This window comes from Onychomys torridus, chromosome 12 (genome assembly GCF_903995425.1).
Source record: "Onychomys torridus chromosome 12, mOncTor1.1, whole genome shotgun sequence".
In the NCBI taxonomy this organism is placed as follows: domain Eukaryota; kingdom Metazoa; phylum Chordata; class Mammalia; order Rodentia; family Cricetidae; genus Onychomys; species Onychomys torridus.
In genome coordinates, this window is record NC_050454.1 from 72,957,260 (window position 1) to 72,976,323 (window position 19,064).

The 19,064-nt window shown below is 49.3% G+C and overlaps 1 protein-coding gene across 1 annotated transcript; it reads left to right on the forward strand.

Moving 5' to 3' along the window:
- Positions 1-1,081: 1,081 nt before the first annotated feature.
- On the forward strand, positions 1,082-18,699 carry Ets2 (ETS proto-oncogene 2, transcription factor). Its single transcript, XM_036203944.1, has 10 exons — positions 1,082-1,747; positions 5,340-5,411; positions 8,231-8,342; positions 10,053-10,172; positions 10,501-10,701; positions 11,960-12,043; positions 12,654-12,878; positions 13,687-13,953; positions 15,440-15,558; positions 16,517-18,699. The coding sequence occupies exons 2-10, from the start codon at positions 5,340-5,342 to the stop codon at positions 16,730-16,732; spliced, it is 1,416 nt and encodes a 471-aa protein (XP_036059837.1). The 5' UTR covers positions 1,082-1,747; the 3' UTR covers positions 16,733-18,699.
- The last annotated feature ends 365 nt before the right edge of the window (positions 18,700-19,064 follow it).

Sequence of the window (19,064 nt, forward strand, 5' to 3'; positions counted from 1 at the left end):
CTTTCTGCTCAGTGTTACCGAGGGCTGCCTTCCAACGGTCAGCCTGAGCAGCCCTGAACAGCCCTGAACAGTGTGCTGTCTTGGCTCAAGAAGGCCCTGGGTGACCAAGGAAGCCCCTGAGCACCCAGCCATGAGCAACCACAGTCTCTAGAGTACGTGTGAAGGGAGAAATCAGTTCTGTTTGGGGCACCCCTGCTTCAGGAGATCGCTCTGTGTATGCCAAGCTTCTCAGACACGTGGTCAAGGTGTGAAAATGGGCAGAGGGAGGCAGGAGGACACCCTCCTTCAGCTGGCACTGGAGTCCAAACAAGTCAGTACCCTCTGCTATGGTTAAAAAAAAAGTTAACATATGCTGCTCTGTGTCTCCATGGTAACGGACTAGGAAATCTGTATCTGTTTGTGGAGTTCCTCCTTGACCTGAGTTCTCTAGTCCAGACCTGAACACACACAGAGAAGCCAGTGAGGAAGTACACACTGAGGAAATAACAATTCCCTCTGAACACAGCTGTTTTAGCTTAGTGGATCCGGCCTTGACTCCTGAAAAGGTGATATACCAGAGAGAAATATCAAGTAACTCAATTGGCCGATAACTTCAGTTGGGGGTGTTGCCATGGAAACTAGGAACCCTGAGTACCAGGGAAGCTGGAGACCTTCTACTCCCTTCCCATTAAGGCTGACCTTGGAATGTACCAATTATCAATCCCATGGCCTTGCCTAAGCTGGACTTCTGCCAGTTCACATTCATCTCTGGTGTCCACCTAAACTTTTCTACTCAATACTAAACATACATCTGTGCCTGCAGAGCGAACGCACAAGTTCCCAACCATGGACTCGTCACTCTCCGATAAACGTGGAAACTACTCTATGGCTGGTGTTTTTGACCACGAGTTCGAGGAGACCCACGCTGGACTTGGCATGTAGTTGTCCTGGTAGAGTAGGTAAAGTAGAGCACCAATGCCTTCCTGAATTAAGACTGGGTGCTCCGCCAAGTTAGCTCTAAGACTCGGCTCAGCTCTAGGGGGCGCCATGCCTACCGAGGCGGTAGGAGGGGCCTCCCCAGAGCCAGGCGGCTGCGCCACGTTCTACTCTTCCACTCGCGATTCGGCCACCCGCCCACTTTGCGCCTCCCTAACCTCACGTAAGAGCCCTTTCATGACGGAAGGACCAGGAATCAGAACCCACACATAGTTCCAAGCACAGGGCCGGTTCCACAGCAGAAGCCTAACCACCTAACCGGAGTGCCACCAGCTCCACTAGCTTGGACCTGCGGGCAGCCGTGCGCCGGGGACGCAGGAGGACACGGCCCTGCCCTTCCCGCTGGACCTCCAGGGCACACGGCCCGAGCTGGGCCCCTAGGAGCAGAAGCCAGCAAGCAGGCGACAGCGGGCTGCAGGGGTGCAGGGAAGGCCCCGGCAGGAGCGTGGACCCGCCACTGCGGGAGCACAGGTCTCCTCCCACGCCGGCCTCTAGCTCGCTCCTCCTCCCCGCTCTCGCCGTCACCCTTGCTGTCCCCTCCCCCGGTCCCCTCTGGCCCTCCCCCAGCTCCAGAAGAGCGCGCGGCCAAGGGACCGGGCTGGTTACTTCCTCCACCGCAGCGCCGAGCACGCAGTGGACACCGCCGAGCCCCACCGTCGCCCCCGGCCCCACGCGCCCGCATCGGCCCTCGCCTCGCCGGGCCTCGCGCGCCCGGATCACCGCGATCTCCTCTCACAGCCGCCCTCCGGCCGGCCCTGCCAGCTGCGGCGCGGTAAGAGCGGCCCCCGGTGCTCGACGGCCCGCGGGAGGGACTCCGCCCGGGGTGGGGTGCAGTGCGGACGGCCCCTGCTCCAGCCGGTCGGTCGATCGCGCGTCCCAGAGCCGCGTCGGCTGCTTCTCAGGCACCCAGTGGCCTCGGCGAGGGACCAGGGCATCGGGCAGGGCGTGGGCAGCCCGCTTTTGTTTTGGGGGAACCAGTGCCCGCCTGGTGCGGTTTGCTGCCCGGGGTACGCGACTGCGTTTCTCAAGGGGACTTGGGGCACCCGAAGAAGGTGGCTGAGGTAGCCCCAGGTTCGGAGTGACTTGAGTCGGGGAGGCGCTAGGCCTGGGAGGATGTGGGGGTGTCTGGAGCCTGAAACACCTGGGAAGCTGAGACTCCCAGGAACGTGTCACCTGCTTGGCCAGGTCTGGGCCCCCATGCCCCGGCTCTGCGAACCCGGCACAGGGCAGCGGCCAAGTGGGGGTGCGCATGGCTGCTCTGCCCTTATTTTTTTCTCCTTAAAGCCTATGAATGAAGGTATAACCTGAAGCGTTTGTATATATATATTTGACCTGTTTTTTTTTTTATTTATTTGTTTATTTTTTAATCTTGTAAGACTTGTGCTAACCTGCACTCAATTTCAGCGGAGCTTAAAATAGTGGTTGACTCGCTACTTATTTAGAAAGTAAAGCGGTGAGCAGTCCTGGTTGGAGACAGGAGTCATTTAATTCATCAGTTAAGAGATAGATAGACTCGCTCCCTGCTGTGGAAGCTCCAGTGTCTTATCTGCCTGCCCACACCGCCACCGATCGGGAGATACATCTCAGTGTTAAGCTTTTATTAAAATTCTGAGTAATCTCGCAGTACAGTAAATTTGAACACCGTGCGCCCCACGGGGAAATAGTCTAACTCTCGTATCTGGAATTAGTCATTCATCTCTCTAAACTGATCGCTTTCTAAACGAAAAGCAAAGCAACCTTCAGAAGGTTTTGTTCTTCTGAAATTTACCTGTGCTCTCTTATGTAAGTAGTTACCTGTTCCAATAAGGACACAGTTGTCAGTGAAATTCTTGTTTTAAAACTTAACTATTCTCACGCATTACGTTTCTGCCATTTTCTCCTATTTTTTATTTTTTATTTTTTTAAAGCAGTCAGTCTCCCAAGTACCAAAGGGTCTAAACTTGAAAATTCATTTATCTAGAGTCTTGACTTGTCCCAGGAGTTAGCAAGCACATTCAGTAGGATAAATGAACTTAAATTTGATTAGCTGTATGTCTGCCTGAAGCCATTTAGTAGAGTGCTTTAATTCTACAGGGCTTTTTTTTTTTTTTTTTTTTTTTTTTTTTACAAAACTCATTAAAAGCGGAGCAACAAAGGAACCCTGTTCTGCAGCTAGTAATTACAGCTCTTTATGTGGGAGTGGGAACCTCCCTTTTCTCCTCCTGTTTGTACACAAAAGGCAGGGAAGCTCTTCCTGGCCTTCCACAGCCATTCATCTCAGGAGCTAAAAATCAAAATTAAGTCCACAAGTGTCTGCATGCACGTTGGTCCAACAGAAAGCCCTGACCCTGGAGGGACCATGTGGACATTTCTGGTTCTCTGATTGGTTTTCTGCTTGAGGCTTGTGTTTAGTCAACAGGTTACAGGGCTGACTCCATCCAAGTAGGCTACGTGAAGTTCTCAGTCAGTGAGCATTTCACAGGGCTGTGGCCAGAAGGCCTGCTTTAATCATAGTTAGCTGCTCTCTACTTCGGTGGGATGTAGCAGGGAGGGCCCAGTCATTCACGATTTTAAGGCCCTGCTCACCTAAGGTGTAATCTCCGTAGACAGCCCCATAGGAGTGTGGCCCCAGGCCAGTGACTCAGTATCACGGGCCCCAGTTGCCTCCCTGCAAGGTGATTTTAACGTTTGGAACCTGGATGCAGGAGGACTGAGAAGGTGGGACTTAGGGCTTCGTTCACACGAGGAGCTGGGAGCTAGGCATTCTGTCGTGGTAGCATTGGTTTGTAGAGAATGTTGAATCCTTAGTGAGTATAGACGAGATCATATTCCAAGGGAGACTGAACAAATGTGCTCACTTGGAGATGGGCAGCCCCTGCCCTGCCTTCTCCCAGTATTGCCCTTCCTTAGGTGCACCAGCGTTTGTGAGCCTGGGTCTGCATTTCTGAGCTCCCAACAGCCCCCCTCCCCTTTTTCTGCCCTTGTTGCTTTTTATCAAGATGTAAGTGTGTGCATGAGTGCACACGTGCCTATCAGTCTATACACATGAGTTTGTATTTAGTAGGAAACTGTTAAGATGTCTGCATTGGCCATTATATCGACTATAAAGAGGACAGGAAAAAGAACAAAGCAAGTTAAATCATTCTTTGAGCTTATGCTATCTGCTGCCTCTAGTGAGTTCTATCAATTGCACACTCGTTTTAGTGAAAGTGTTTGTTTAACAGGTAGGTGCACACAGAGGGGAGCAGGTGTGGGCCGCTGAGGGATAACACCGAGGAGCTGCGGGTGGTTACTGTTCTGTAGCTTGGAGGGTGGGGAGCCGCTGGCAAGTGCTGATCTTTGGTGGGTGGAAATGAGCTTCCATGGCTCGGTCTCTACCACTCTGGTGGTGTCATTGAAGGCCTGCCTTAGTTCATTCAGCAGATCACTTGCTTGACCCAGAAGTACACATTAGGGCCCCAGAAAAATGTTCAGTTCCACTGCAAGTTACATATTTGGTTTTTCTCTTCAGTGTGCTCGAGGTAGTCTTAACAGGTCAAATTGATTCGACTACATTCAGTAAACTTAATGTAGTCACGACATTATATAAGCACAAAGTAAATACTCAAAGTACTGGGATGCTTTCCTTTTCCCTTCTAGTTCCTAAGGTCTCATGTGCATCCTCACTCAGAGCCTGTCTCCTCCACAGGTGCCTTGTCCAGTGCCATTAGCCACAGTGGCCAGCTGGTGGTCAGCCCAGCTCTGGTATAAGCCCCTATTGTTAAAGCAAGGCCTAGCTTCTTGAAGAAATGCAAAACTTCGCCACACACAGAGATATTCTGAGGTCACATACTCGGAGGCTGAGGGTCTGCAGTGATGACGGGCTGGGTGCCTCGGGGCCCTGTGTTTCTGCATATCTCTGAGAATGGTAGGGAGGGGGTGCTCTGGCCTGACTCCCATGGGAGCATCCAAGGCAGGTGACCCCCTGTGGCTTCCATTAGGTTCCCAGGTTGAATTGACTGCCCTGTGCAGCAGGAGATGGTGGCTTGTGGCCCCACCTAAGCTCTCTCTTCAGCTGCCCGTAGAGGTGTTGCTGAGACTCAGGGCACAGCCTCCTTGCTCAGCTAGCCCAGGGTGTGGGGGCAGCCCGTGGAGTCTCACACCTAAGTGGAACTCTTGAGGACCCCCCCCCCTCCGCCGCCGCCGCCACCGCTGCCACTGCTACGGTTCTCGAGTGCTACTTTGTCTGGAGCCTTTTAAATACGAATTTCCACATCCAGGCATGTGTACTCCTGACTACAGCGTTCCACCCATCTGAAGACTGGTGCCACCGTGTCAATACCACCCGGAAAATGTGCTGCAATGCTAACTAACCTCTGTGTCTCTTCTGTATTTTTTCTTTCAAGATGAATGATTTCGCAATCAAGAACATGGACCAAGTGGCCCCTGTCGCTAACAGTTTTCGAGGGACCCTCAAGGTGTGTGCTTCTTAATTCAATTTTCTTGGCAATTTCGGAAACTGCATTAATAAGAGAGGAAAACCCATGTTGGACCGGGTCCCAGAAAACTGGTTCTGGCCCCAGGTTTTAAATATCTTAGCTGTGTGTCTCTGGGGAAATTGTTTACTCTCTCTGAGCCTCAGTTTTTCTGCTCTGTAAAATGGGTATTATGATGCTATTTGTACCAGTCCCCCAAGATACGAAAGCAGTTAATTGCAGATGAGGCAGTTGCTGTAGTCTACTCATGAGGCTCCTTTCAGATTGGACAAACAAGTCCTGTGATCCTGAAACAGCTGAAGAGGCTGTGTCCCCCCCTTTTTATCCACTCCGGAGCTCTCATGGCTATCCAAAGGCTATTTATTTTTTAACTTCTTTACATTTATTTATTTGTACCTATGTGCTTGTACCACAATACACATGTAGAGGTCAGAGGACAGTTTGTGGGGGTCAGTTCTCTCCTTCCTTCCACCATGTGGGCCCTGGGGGTCAAGCTCAGGTCACCAGGGTTGGCACCAAGTGTCTTTACCCACTGATGGATCTCAACCTTCCCAGAAGGCTGTTTGTAAACTGAATGAAGGAGCTGAGAATCGACATCCTGGTGCTGCACTCACCAGGAGGGGCTGCACTCACGAGGTTATAGGAGCCCGCTCCCCTGGAGCAGCAGCAGACCTGTTTATACAAACCCCAAACAGATTAAAGGAGAAAGAACTGGCTCCCTGGTGTAAACACTTCATGTCACGTCTGTGGGATACTCTTGTAGCATAAGCTGGTAATTTCGTGTGTGAGCATGCGCATGTGTATGTGTGTGTGTGCACGCACGTGTAGTAAAGAAGCCAGCCATGAGTGTCTCTCTCGATTGCTCTCCACTTTATTTTTTGAGGCAGCATCTCTCACTGAGCCTGTTGCTCACCGGCTAGGTGACTGGCTGGCCGACAGGCACCAAGAGCCTGCTGTCTCTGCTCTTCTCGTACCAGGATTCCAAACCACAGGACAGTCTCTACTTGGTTCTTGCCTTCCCCTGATTTGGGGCAGGGTCTCTTGTCCGCGGCTGTGTACACAGAGGCTAGCTGGCCCCGAGCTCCTGGGGACTGTCCTGTCTGTCCCCCATCCCAGCACACTGGGAAGACAGACAGGGTCCCTCGTCCAGCCTCACATGGGCTTTAGCGATATCAACTCATGTCCTCAAGCTTGCCCAGCAAATGCTTTTCCTACTGAGGCATCTCCCCAGCTCCCTGAGTCGTTTTTAAGGTTATGTGTCTGGGGCAAACTCCAGAAGCAGGACCTGGCACGCATTTTTCCATCACCGTGAAGTCACCAAATCCCAGTGCATTTTCTTGTAGCATGGCAGACATGGCGTAAGGAGGTGTGATAGAGCTGATGCCACATACACCCCTAAGAAAAAACCCTTCCGTAAACGGAAAGAACTTGCTGTGTCCGGATTCGGAGAAGGCATTCATTGCCAGAGTCTATGTTGAAATGCGTAGCAAGGCTCTGCATTGTTCTTTGACTTCCTAGTTTTAAAAAAAGAACTTCCAGAAAGACACTTCCTAGAGGCCCAGGCAAGGCATGGGGGAGTTTTTGTCTAACATCTCTTTAATATTTCGCCGAAATCATCCCCACATAAAGTCCCTGTACGTCTAGCTGAGTGCTTCTCAATCCTCAGTGGGCCTGCCCTCCTGGTCACTGGCCGTCCTGGGGGGTGAGGGCTGGGGCTGGCAGCCTACCTTCTTGAGCAACACGCCGTTTGCTCTTCTGCATTTCTGAAATGAAGGCCCAGCACTGAGCTGATTTTATTTGTAAATGTGTTACACATTTATTTGCCCATGATGCAACACATGGGTCATTGTGTTACACACGACGTGGGATTTCCAGATTATGTTGGGAAATAGAACTTTTCTTCATGTTTCCTAAACAAGCCGTGCAGGGTCGGATCGGCCTTGTGGGGTGCTTTCTTGGAGCCCCTCCCTGCAGGGTTGCTGTTTTCCATAAGTGTTGCGTATGTGAGATTGTGCAGCCGTCCATCCATGTGTCCAGGGCTTTGTCTTTACATGTGTATCCGATTTTTCCTGAAAGATGCCTTTGGAAGTCTCCCTGTAGTGTGGTTTGAAGTTTCTTTTCCACAATCTTTTTTTATTTTTATCATGGAAAATATTAGGGTTCTTTTTTATTGTTGTTGTTTTCCACAGATTGCTATTATCTGAACCACTGGAGTAGTGAGGGAGACTTCCCTCAAATTACTTCAAGTAGTAGATACTTCAAAGTCACTGTCCAAAGATGTGAACAGCTTATTATTGTTTCAACTCCCCATTTCTTTCTAGCCTTCCCTCTTAGTTTGAAGTTTTTTATACCAAAACACCCTGCTGATGAAATGGGTGCTGGTCTTCTCTAGAGTACCTCTCTGTGTGGCCCTAAGATTCCGTTGCTTTTAGATGTACTTAACTTATTAATTTGATTATGCGGCTAAAATAACGTCCCAGGCCATCTGACCCTGGGAGAGCAAAGAAAGAATCTAGAGTGAGATAGAATTGTTTGGATTACTTTGAACTTTTTTTTTTCTTTTTTCTTTTCCCAGAGCTGAGGATCGAACCCAGGGCCTTGCACTTGCTAGGCAAGCACTCTACCACTGAGCTAAATCCCCAACTTTTTAGGAAGTGTGCTTACAGTACTGAGAGGTCATTGGCCCATGTTGCTTTAGAATGGCCGATGTTATCAGGACCTGTGGTAAAGTTACTGTGGACCACTAAGGAAACATGTCGAGTGAATTCATGCATCTCTCTTTCTCTTCCCTGTGCCTGCAGCGCCAGCCAGCCTTTGACACCTTTGACGGCTCTCTGTTCGCTATGTTCCCCTCTCTCAGTGAAGAGCAGACACTCCAAGAAGTGCCCACAGGCTTGGATTCCGTCTCCCATGGTAATTCGCCCCTCCAACCTAGCAGAGATGGTGCATAGCTTTCTTAAGTAGCTGGGTTAATAAAGCCATGACCAGTTAATAGAAACAGATCATTCTCCAGCCAAGAATGCTGATATCTTGAGTATTGGGTATAGACAGTCTGATGGACTGATGGACGTCTTCTCCCAGTGCCTGGGAGAAGGCAGTTTTCCTCTATGTGAGTAAACTGGTCATTCTGGTGTCTTCACGTGCAGTATCCACCTGTGAGCTGAGAACCTGTTGTCACTCATTGCCAGGAACTCCAAGAGTCCCACTTGGGGTGTTTTCAAACACTTCCTCATCTCCCTGGTGTTTTCTTCAAATGGAAGGGAGTGGACATTGAAATGTGTCTCAGTTTCTAATGCTTAGTTCACATTTCTCGTTAAAACACCCCAGTGCACGCGTGTGTGCGCACACACACACACACACACCGTTTTCCCTTTGAGTTTTGGGACCACAGATTGCTCTTGCACATCCTAACCCATCTGTATTTTGGTAGTCCTCACTACTATTCTTTATTGTGTTCAAAGGACTAGCATGTCAGATATGTCTCTACAATTACTTCATAGAGTTATTGGTTGGACACATTCCAGATTGATTTGTCATATGAAGTGGGTGCTGGAAAACATAGCCCAGAAAGATCTATCAAAGCGTGGTGCTTTCGTAAGCATGGCGTCGTCTGGCAAGTCATTTATCGTTCCTGAAATTTCTGAGAGCATCAGAGAAGACTGTTTTTCCAAAAAGTTGGGGGTGTGCCTGTTCCGCAGTGCAGAGTGTTGTCTAAGACTGGCAGGCCCAAGTTCCTCTGCCGCCTGCCCAGCTTGATGGACACAGTCACTGAAGGCAGCCAGGGACTGTCTAGCCTTTTGACATTGCAATATGACATTGTCATCTACAAAGGCCACACTCAAGAACCATGCAGTCAAGTAACAGAAACAAGTAAACTCTTAGGTTTTGAATACCTCTGACAATTTTGCGCTATGCTCATCACTGAGCGTGGCTGTGTACAGGTTGCAGGCTGCAAGGCTGGACACATCTGATGCCTTTTGAACAAGAACCATACAATTTAAAATGTTCAAACGCGATTTAGGTAGAAGTGGTGTCTGTGTGTATTCCTGCTTTATGAAGCTTTGCAAAATACAATATTTGATGTTTATTTTAAAAGTTTCACACACACGCACACGCACACGCACACGCACACACACGCGCAACTTTGCCAGGTTGACTTGGAGCTCCCTATGTAGCCCAGGTTACCTCATCATCCTCCCTGTCTCTGTTTCCCAAATGCTGAGATTACAGCTGTGTACGGCCAAACTCATTTTTATTCTTTTTGTAAGTGGAATTCTAAGAAGCGTAATCGGTTTTGGTTCTTAATGCCATTGCTTACTTTCTTAAAAGAAAAAAAAAAATAGCATGCCAAATTATCTCTGTGATTATTGTAACAGATATACTTTTAATTTTTCCCTTGTTTGCTCCTGGGGTTTGTTGGTGATACTGATATGGAACCCAGGGCCTCCCGCATGCTAGGTGAATACTCAAGCACTGAGTTGCACCCCAGCTCCATGGCTGTATTCTGTTAAGGAATCCTGTTGAGATTTGTGATCACAGCTCTCTGGAGACTGGGGCTTATCCTAAGCTCCTGTTGACATTGCCACCCTGGTCCTGATGTCCCTATGCTCTCTCTCTCTCTAGACTCAGCCACCTGTGAACTGCCCTTGCTCACACCCTGCAGCAAGGCAGTGATGAGCCAAGCCTTAAAAGCCACCTTCAGTGGTTTCCACAAGGAGCAACGGCGTCTTGGCATTCCCAAAAGTAAGTGCTGGGCTTTGAGGCTGGGGAGTCCCTGGAAGACATGTGTGGGATTGGTTTGGTTGGGCCTGTCTTTACGATGCTCTTAGTTGTCTTGAAAGAATTAGCAAGAGTGTAGGAAGAATGTGGCTGCCCTTTACTGTGGCCTGCTGCACACCTAACCCTTCACTCATTAAATGCCAAGTGCCACTGGTGTCTTAGAACACACCTGGGTCACGGCACAGTGGTGTCTCGTTCATTTCATGGGCTTGGTGAATTATCGAAGGCCACTATGGCCTCCCTGCCTTCCAGCTGTTCACCAGTGTTGTCCTTTCTTGCCTTCCCTGCACAGACCCCTGGCTCTGGAGTGAGCAGCAGGTGTGCCAATGGCTACTCTGGGCCACCAATGAGTTCAGCCTGGTGAATGTGAATCTGCAGCGGTTTGGCATGAACGGCCAGATGCTGTGTAACCTCGGCAAGGAGCGTTTTCTGGAGCTGGCACCTGACTTCGTGGGTGACATCCTCTGGGAACATCTGGAGCAGATGATCAAAGGTAAGGCTGCAGGACTTGGGGAGGCAGGGACCCAGACAGCAGGAAGGTGTGCCCTTCCACCTCGGGCTGCCCAGTGGTGCACAGTCCATTGCTTTAGAACACCCCCAAGCGGGTCAAATGGGGAGGTGATGACAGGTCTTCATTCCATGGAGGGAAGTGTGTGCGATGTTTGTACCAGGTGTAGCCACAAGGCAACAGCCTGACTCACCAAATTGCTGGTTGTTGCCAGGCTGCCCTGATTATGCCAGCTCAGAGCACCTTGGATATGTAGGCCAGCCAGGGTGCCAGGTGGGTGAGCTCACTGGAAGAGCCAAGAGAGACAGGGATGCTTGAATGTAAGGCAGCTTACACAGATCATTGTGGATTTTATAAGAAAATTACTCCAGTCCACTGAGGATTTTGGAGTGCAGGCTGTAACTGATCAACTCATATACACACTGAAATGTTAAGGATAAGCACTGAACTCAGAAATCTCATTGAGGCTAGAGACACTCTTGTCTCAGACCTCAAAGACCAGCGAGACCTGCTTAGAAGATACCTGGGTTTAATGAGGGACAGTTAGACTAACTTAAGTTAGAAAACCAAAAAAGTAAGAAGATGGTTAGCACCATAATTAAACACATCTGCTTTTTAACATATAAACTCAGAATCTCATTTGGGGTTCTGTTGCCAGGGCTGTTTAGTTATGGCTTCTTAGAGTCAAGGAAACTGACTCTAAAGACTCCTGATTCTCTGGGAATGTGGACTGGTCTTACCCATTGGATTTCTGGGCAGCTGTTTGTATGGCCAGCCTGTTCAGCATGTACGTTTCTGTTATTGGCTTCAAGGGATAGAGTGTGTGATCATGTGTTCCTAGTAAGGGTTTTTATTCAGAACACACACTTGCCCTTGGACCTCATGACATCCCAGACTAACCTGTAGAGAATGTTAAGCCTCACAGGGGCAGGAACCAAGTCCAATCCCTTCACCCACTGTTTTCCCAGCCTCAGGACAGATGGCTTTTCATAAACATTGGTGTGAAATGAATATACACAAGTTGGACTGTTTAGACAGTGATGTCATCCCAGATTATTAGAAAACTTATCCCAGATTATTAGAAAAATTATCATAATTTAAAAAAAAAGACACATAAGGGGGTTGAAATGAAATGGAATGTGAAGGGCAAAATGAGTCATTCCGATATCGGCAATATAGGAACGTGTTGCTTTTCTTGCAGAGTTTTTAAACTGGGTTTGATGTCTTCTTTGTCTATTTTCAGAGAACCAAGAAAAGACAGAAGACCAATATGAAGAAAACTCACACCTCAATGCAGTTCCTCATTGGATCAGCAGCAATACATTAGGTCAGTCAGCTGACTGTTTCTTCAAATCTCTGGTTTTGGTCCCTCGAGCCCCTCAGGTAGCCTAGACCTCTTCCTGTGGTGGCTACACATGGCTATTGCCCTGCTGAGCAGCTGGAACTTGGCAGATCCACGTGAAACATGTAATGAGAATCTAAGACTGTGACTCATCTCTTCTAACTCAGAGGTCATAAAATGAAACCAAGAATATAAACTATTCCTTGATGAGTTAGGATACGGTTTATATATTGAGGTGACCACTGATACACTGAGCAGTTAAAATGGATAATTGACTTCACCTGTTCCTGGGGTTTTTAATGTGGCCACTGGAAACTTAGCCTTGCTTAAGGGGCTCATATAATCTCTAGGAGTCAACACTGTTCAAGGCCATTCTAACCATAAAGAGGAAAAAGAAGTCAGGAGACACCAATGTAATATAGCAGAGGATGTGGCCACAAGTGTGTGGAAGGCAGTCACTGTCCTCTGAACTTGGCACCTGGGACACCTATCTCAAAACGGTCCCCTGGGGGTGGCTCACAAGGTCGGGTGAGGGTCTTAGCTGTTGTGATGTTGACTTTAACAGCTCTGCTGTCTGACCCATCCTTGTGTTCAGGCTTCGGCATGGAACAGGCTCCATATGGAATGCAGACACAAAGCTACCCCAAAGACAGCCTCCTGGACAGCATGTGCCCGCCCTCTGCGACGCCTGCAGCTCTTGGCTCTGAGCAGGAGTTCCAGATGTTGCCCAAGTCTCGGCTCAATACCGTCAGTGTCAATTACTGTTCCGTCAGCCAGGACTTCCCCAGTGGCAACTTGAATTTGCTCACCAACAGCTCTGGTAAGAGAAACGTTCTAGAAAAAGGTTGTTGGTTTGTTCTGGAAGCCATTCAGGATGAGAGATGCTTGGTCAGGACATCCTGTCCTCTGCCATTGGAGCTGGAGGTTAAAGGACAAGGACAGGGTCACCTTCCATGTGACTTTCCAAAAAGCATAACCTGTTTGAGACCCTGGTCCGAATTCTGTAGGTATCGAGTGAGCAATGCTGAATAGCTTAACCACTTAAAGTGAACTTCCTTGCAGTAGGGTACTCTTGTTGAGACACATGGGAATGTGCCAGATTCCTGTCTAAGGGTGTAACAGACACGGTCCTCACAGCTCAGGTTGTACATCTGGTTGAATTAACACGCCTGTGAACGTCTGTGTTACAGCCATCCACGTGGAGATAGAGTTTCTAGCTTATCTGTAAGGTTCCTTCCTGTCCCTGCCCAGCCCTCTTCATCGTCACAGAGTGGCTTCTGCCGTCCGGGGGCTTCACAGGGATGGGCTCCTGCTAACTGTTTTCTTTGGGATTTGTCTGTGTTGTACCATTTCTTCTTCCTCATGGCTATGCAGTATTCTACATTTTACATACACTTCCGTTGGAAGAAGGTGTTACTTGTACATAACCTTGTCCTAAGCAATTAGCGCCTGAGTTTAAGAGTGCTTGGAGGGGGTCTGAATGATGCTGTCCCTGAAGTGTCTATATCTGTACTGGGGGCCGCAGGCAGTAATGGAGGACTTGGGGACCAGGGTGCACCTGAATCGATGACCCAGGCCCTTCTCACCTCTTGGAGGGGTCTCAGCACGTGTTTGGTTTTTTTTAACAGGGAAACCCAAAGACCATGACTCCCCACCAGAGAATGGCTCGGACAGCTTCGAGAGCTCAGACTCGCTGCTGCGGTCCTGGAACAGCCAATCATCACTGCTGGATGTACAGCGCGTGCCTTCCTTCGAGAGCTTTGAGGAGGACTGTAGCCAGCCCCTGTGCCTCAGTAAACCAACCATGTCCTTCAAGGACTACATCCAAGAGAGGAGTGACCCAGTGCAGCAGGGCAAACCAGTTATTCCTGCGGCAGTGCTGGCTGGCTTCACCGGTGAGTGCACGCTCAGGGCCCGTCGCTGTCACCGTCAGGCTCCCGTGTGACTGACACTCACACTCTGAGGTTCCCTGTGCCCAAGTCCCACAAGACCAGGCTTGCAGAAGTTTTCATGTTAGGGTCTCAGGGTGGGAGAAGATCCCAGGCCACACCCTCTACCTGGGACAGGACGGGGAGGGGGGGAGGGGACAGATGGACAGACTTGTCCTGGCTCTGACTCACGCCCTGGATCTCCAGGAATGTAAACTGGCCTGGGGAAGGGCGGGAGCTAGCTCACAGACTGCCAGCACTCTTTACCTCTCTGGCCTCCAAAACCATCTGAGAGGAGGAGAGAGCTCTTCTAGGCAGAGAACAAATGAATCTTAAAGCTGTTTTTAGAACAAGACAATTTCAGAACTGGGGCAGAAATACCAAGAATGTTCATTTTCACTGCTTCTTCAGATGCCTTTAAATAGGCCCTCTTCTCATATGCTGGCCATAAGAAGCCACTGTGGATTTAAAAAAAAAAGCCACTTTAAAAAAATAAGATGAAAATGAGGATGTGTGGATTTTTTTTTCATCATCAAAAACAAATGGCTACTTATATGTATAAAGACTCATAAAGGGGTTTGAACCTAAGGCCGTTTTGATACCCAGGAATCCAAGGATTACTAAGAAAACCCCACAGAATTAGGAGTAACTACCTGGATGGATAGTAGTAGCACCCTTTGTTGACTAGCCCAGCCTGTGGCCGGTGGTGTTACCACGGGTAGTGTGGAAACCCACCGGGGAATCAGTTCAGAGGTGGCAAGCCCTGGTGGCCACTGAAGTGAGTCAGCTCAGTATGGTTCCCTCTGAGGCCTTTCTGTGTGTCCCCAAAGCCTTCCTGTTTGCAGGCAAGGTGACAGCTGGGCTCAGGGTCAGATCTCAGTTTCCTCCCTGAGCCATGGTAGGGAACCAAGACAAGTTGCTGTCCTGAGTCCATCCTTAAGGAAGACAAGGCTGCAGGAGCCCCCTTCTCAAAGTGGTAGCTCTGAGCACCCACGGAGCTAAGACAGACAGTTGTCAATATAGGTTACCCTGTGAGTGTGTTGTGTGCAGGAAGTCTCACATGAAACTGTTGGCTTATGGTCATGAGAGATGTGCCGGTGATGAAATGACCCTTAACACCCACCCCAGCCCCCGTGGAGTGTTTCTAGAAACAGGAAAGCATTAAACAGCAGAAAGATTGTGCTGATGAGGGTTGCTAGCCCTGTATCCTCCTCCCAGAAGGACAAACACAGCCAAGGAAGAGCTTTGGTCCAGCTAACTTCTTGGAGGAGTAGTGGGTGGGAAAGGGAGGTTACGTCAGCTTCTGCCATTAACGTGTATCCCTGAGACCCCGCCTGCTCATCAGCACCGTGCCCAGTGGGGTCCATGTTCTCAGGACAGCCTGGCCATGGGGAGGGTCAGATCCCTGCTGATCTTGTGGAATCCTCAGCAGCCCGCCTCCCTTTCTCCCCAGGAAGTGGCCCGATCCAGCTGTGGCAGTTCCTTCTGGAGCTGCTCTCTGACAAGTCCTGTCAGCCCTTTATCAGCTGGACCGGGGACGGATGGGAGTTCAAGCTCGCCGACCCTGATGAGGTATGACCGCTTGCGCTCGCGACCCTAGCTCATCACATTGGGTTCTAAAGCTAACCCTGAGCACGAGCAAAGTCAACAGAGCCAGCAAGAGCCCTTCCTTCTTCTGCCAGGAGTGCCCTGGCTCTTGGGCTAGCTGAACCGAAGCCACTGCCTTGGCGGTGAATGGCCTGGTATCCTTAGGGCAGTGCCCTCCTTCCATGTCTGTCAGAGGTTCTCCGGTAACCCTCAGCAAGTTCTGGAGGGGGTTCACCTTTGTCCCAAGTTAGGTAAGGCACATAGCAGCCAGGCAGCCTTCAGGGTTGGCCCCGGGGCCCTCTGCTGGAGATGGCCTTGGTAGGCATGATGCCAGCAATTGATGTAATGTAATCTGCCCCTGTCTCTGTGTCTGGGGGAATAAGCATGTCTCGTGGGCCAGGACAGGCTCTGCAACTATCACATGACTTGAAATGTGTCTCCATTGGTGGAGTGGCTGCCTAGCTTGCTCACATCCATGGCTTCTATCCCCAGCACCACATAAATCAGGTGTGATGGCACATGCCTGTCTGTAATCCCAGCAGGGAAGTTGCTATGGATATCGCTCTGTAGACAGGAAAACATTCAGCTACAGGAAGTAGAGGTTGGAGGATGAGTGGCTAGCCTGGGATACATGAGACTCTGGCTTTTTAAAAGAGTCGGGGCGGGGTCGAAATTAGAATTACGGAGGATGGTTGACAGCAGATGTCCCTGTCTGGGGCACTCCTGGTTCCAAATAGTTGGCCCCAAGTGGCTTTGCTGAGATGGAGCTGGGGTCAGAGACAGGGATATCACTGGCCCTTGTACAGAGAAGCATCTGTGCATATTTAAAGTGGCCCAGACAGGTGACTGTCGGGTCCTTTAGGGTGAGCATCTGGGGCCAGGGGAGCCAATCATGGTTCAAGAGTGGACATGGGTGACTCTGGCCTTCCATGTCTTCCCAAAGGTGGCCCGTCGATGGGGAAAGAGGAAAAACAAGCCAAAGATGAACTACGAGAAGCTGAGCCGGGGCTTACGTTACTACTACGACAAAAACATCATCCACAAGACGTCAGGCAAGCGCTACGTGTACCGCTTTGTGTGTGACCTGCAGAACTTGCTGGGGTTCACGCCTGAGGAACTGCATGCCATCCTGGGCGTCCAGCCTGACACAGAAGACTGAGGTCCTCAGGACAACCCTGAGCTGGCCCCAGGCCCGGGGACTTGAGTGGGAAGCCTGTCCTGACCCACTGTTCCAAAGACCCATGGGAGGGCAGGATGGAGCCCCTGAGTCGTCAAGCGGCAGCGGCGGCCTTCTTTCATCCCATGCCTCTTCCACAAGGCCAACTCCCCAGTGGTGGAAGGCGGCATGGCCTCTCTGCCCTGTAGCGAGACCCGGAAGGGAAGAGGCTCTGGGGAAGCCACAGTAGCACCGAGCAGGCTGTGTGCTGATCACAGTCCTTACGGCTATTTGAGATGCTCCAGGGAGCCAGCACGTGATGGACGCACAAACACTGAAAAACACTGTTTTTCCTTTGGCCTTTTGCCACCAGGAGTGGCAAACGCAGAAGCTGCCGCCTCTTGAGAGCAGGCTAGGCAGGTGGAGAGCAGCCATGGCTCCATTTTGGAAGTCAGTTTGTACATATTATTGTATCTTATAATGTCAGAATCCGCCAACAGTTCTATTTAACAGAAATTGTATATTGTATTTAAAGTAATTATAACTGTGTTTGAGTCAAGAATGTGATACCTGATAGGTTTTTTTTTTTTTCCCACTAGTGCATAGAAACATCATTTTACACAGATTTAATCTCTTAGGGGCCGACTGAGAGAAATCATAATATACTATTTTCATTTGATTTTTTTTTCCAAACAGGAATGGGGTCTGAGGGATGATCCCTGGTTTTTACTTTTGTTCTGTTTTGTTTTTGTTGTTATTTTAGTTCTGACTTGCTCATTATCTGGCCAGGACTTTGTATATTGGGGTTTTTTATAAGAAATTTAATGTTATTATTTTAGGGGGGCCTCAGGCCTTTCCACTTCCTCCTGGACTGTAAAGTGGAAGCTGTAAAGCAGTATTTTTCTTGACAAATGGCACGTGTTTTCCACTTCTGCATGCCTTAAGTCGGTTTATACACAAATGTATTTTATTTTTTGGCGTAACTGTGTTTTCCAGGCAACCTCCCCTCCCCCCACCCAGCCATTTTCCTTCCTTTGCCCCGAGGTATTCTGTGTAACTACAATAAGAAGACTATTTTTGGAAATATGTGACTCCTTTTCAGAGATCAGAAGGGATTTATGTAGCAGCTATTTTTACTGCAAAAGTAACTCACTGGAAAAATTCATAGTTTGTACGAAAGCTTTATTTTTATCTTAGCTCGTGTAAAGGGAAACGTGCTGGGCAGGGCGGAGGGCATTTGGGAGGGATCTTCCATCAGCCTTGGCCTTGAAGGAAGCATGGCGCTTCCCATCTCATTGACCTGCCGCCGTGTTTCTCCCATCTGGGTTGCATGTTCTTCTTCCTGCTCTGTGCCCTCAGAGAGTTTGCTCCTCTTATTTTTTTGGCCGTGGATACCCAGAAGTACAGACAGGGCAAGCAAGACGGGAAACAGTGTGGCGTAGTTTGTTTGATGTTCTCATCGGGTGAAGCGCTCGCTCACTCAGCCGTGAAACCTCACACTCTCATCCAGTCGTCTGGCCTGGACCACAGGCTTCGCCATTTGCCAGCAGGGTGGCCTCAGAGCCAGCAGGTGACACTAATAAAGAGTCATCATACCACGAGACAGACCTCGCAATGGGTACAAGAGCATCTGGGACCTGCTGTGCCAGTCCTGGGGGTCTTAGCCTGCAAGCCCAGAAAGAAAAAAAATGCTTTGCAGTTAAGCCGAGGATGCCTTTCAAGTGGGACCTGTGTGTCCCTGGGAGACACGGACTGGGGGCATGCTCCTGTCAAAAGCTCAGCCATCTACAGTTGATAGCAGCTGAGCCACATGAAATTGCCACGTTTAGCCTGAGTTTTGTCCGCCAAGATGGCAGCTTGAATCTAACAGTTATGGAAGTCCTTGGAAGTCTTTGGCATTGTCTTAAGTATAAAGGTTTTGTAATTTGGCCTTTTCTTCCTCAAATAATAAAGTATTTGGTTTATGCCAATGTCTCCTTGTAATGTTGGCTCCTTGGAATATTTCTCCTTCCCAGTTCTGATACAAAGGAGGTAGATGAGAATTTGAACCCATTCTGTACTTTCATCTGTATGGCATGAAAATCTGGTCTACAGCTCGTTGGTCTAGAAACAAGATGGGATCCATTGAGCCCTTCCTCAAGGAATTAGAAGAAAAAAATGTTTCTTGTGAAAAATTACCTAGGAAAAGATTGGAATAGAAAGATTGGCCTTGTCTTTATCAGAAGTCTGGAGAGAGGGAAACTTTAGGAAGCTTGTGTGAAATGTTAGAATTTGAAGTTGAAGCCACTTTTCATTTGAGGCCACACATTCCCCTCACTGGAATTCTGATAGTGGT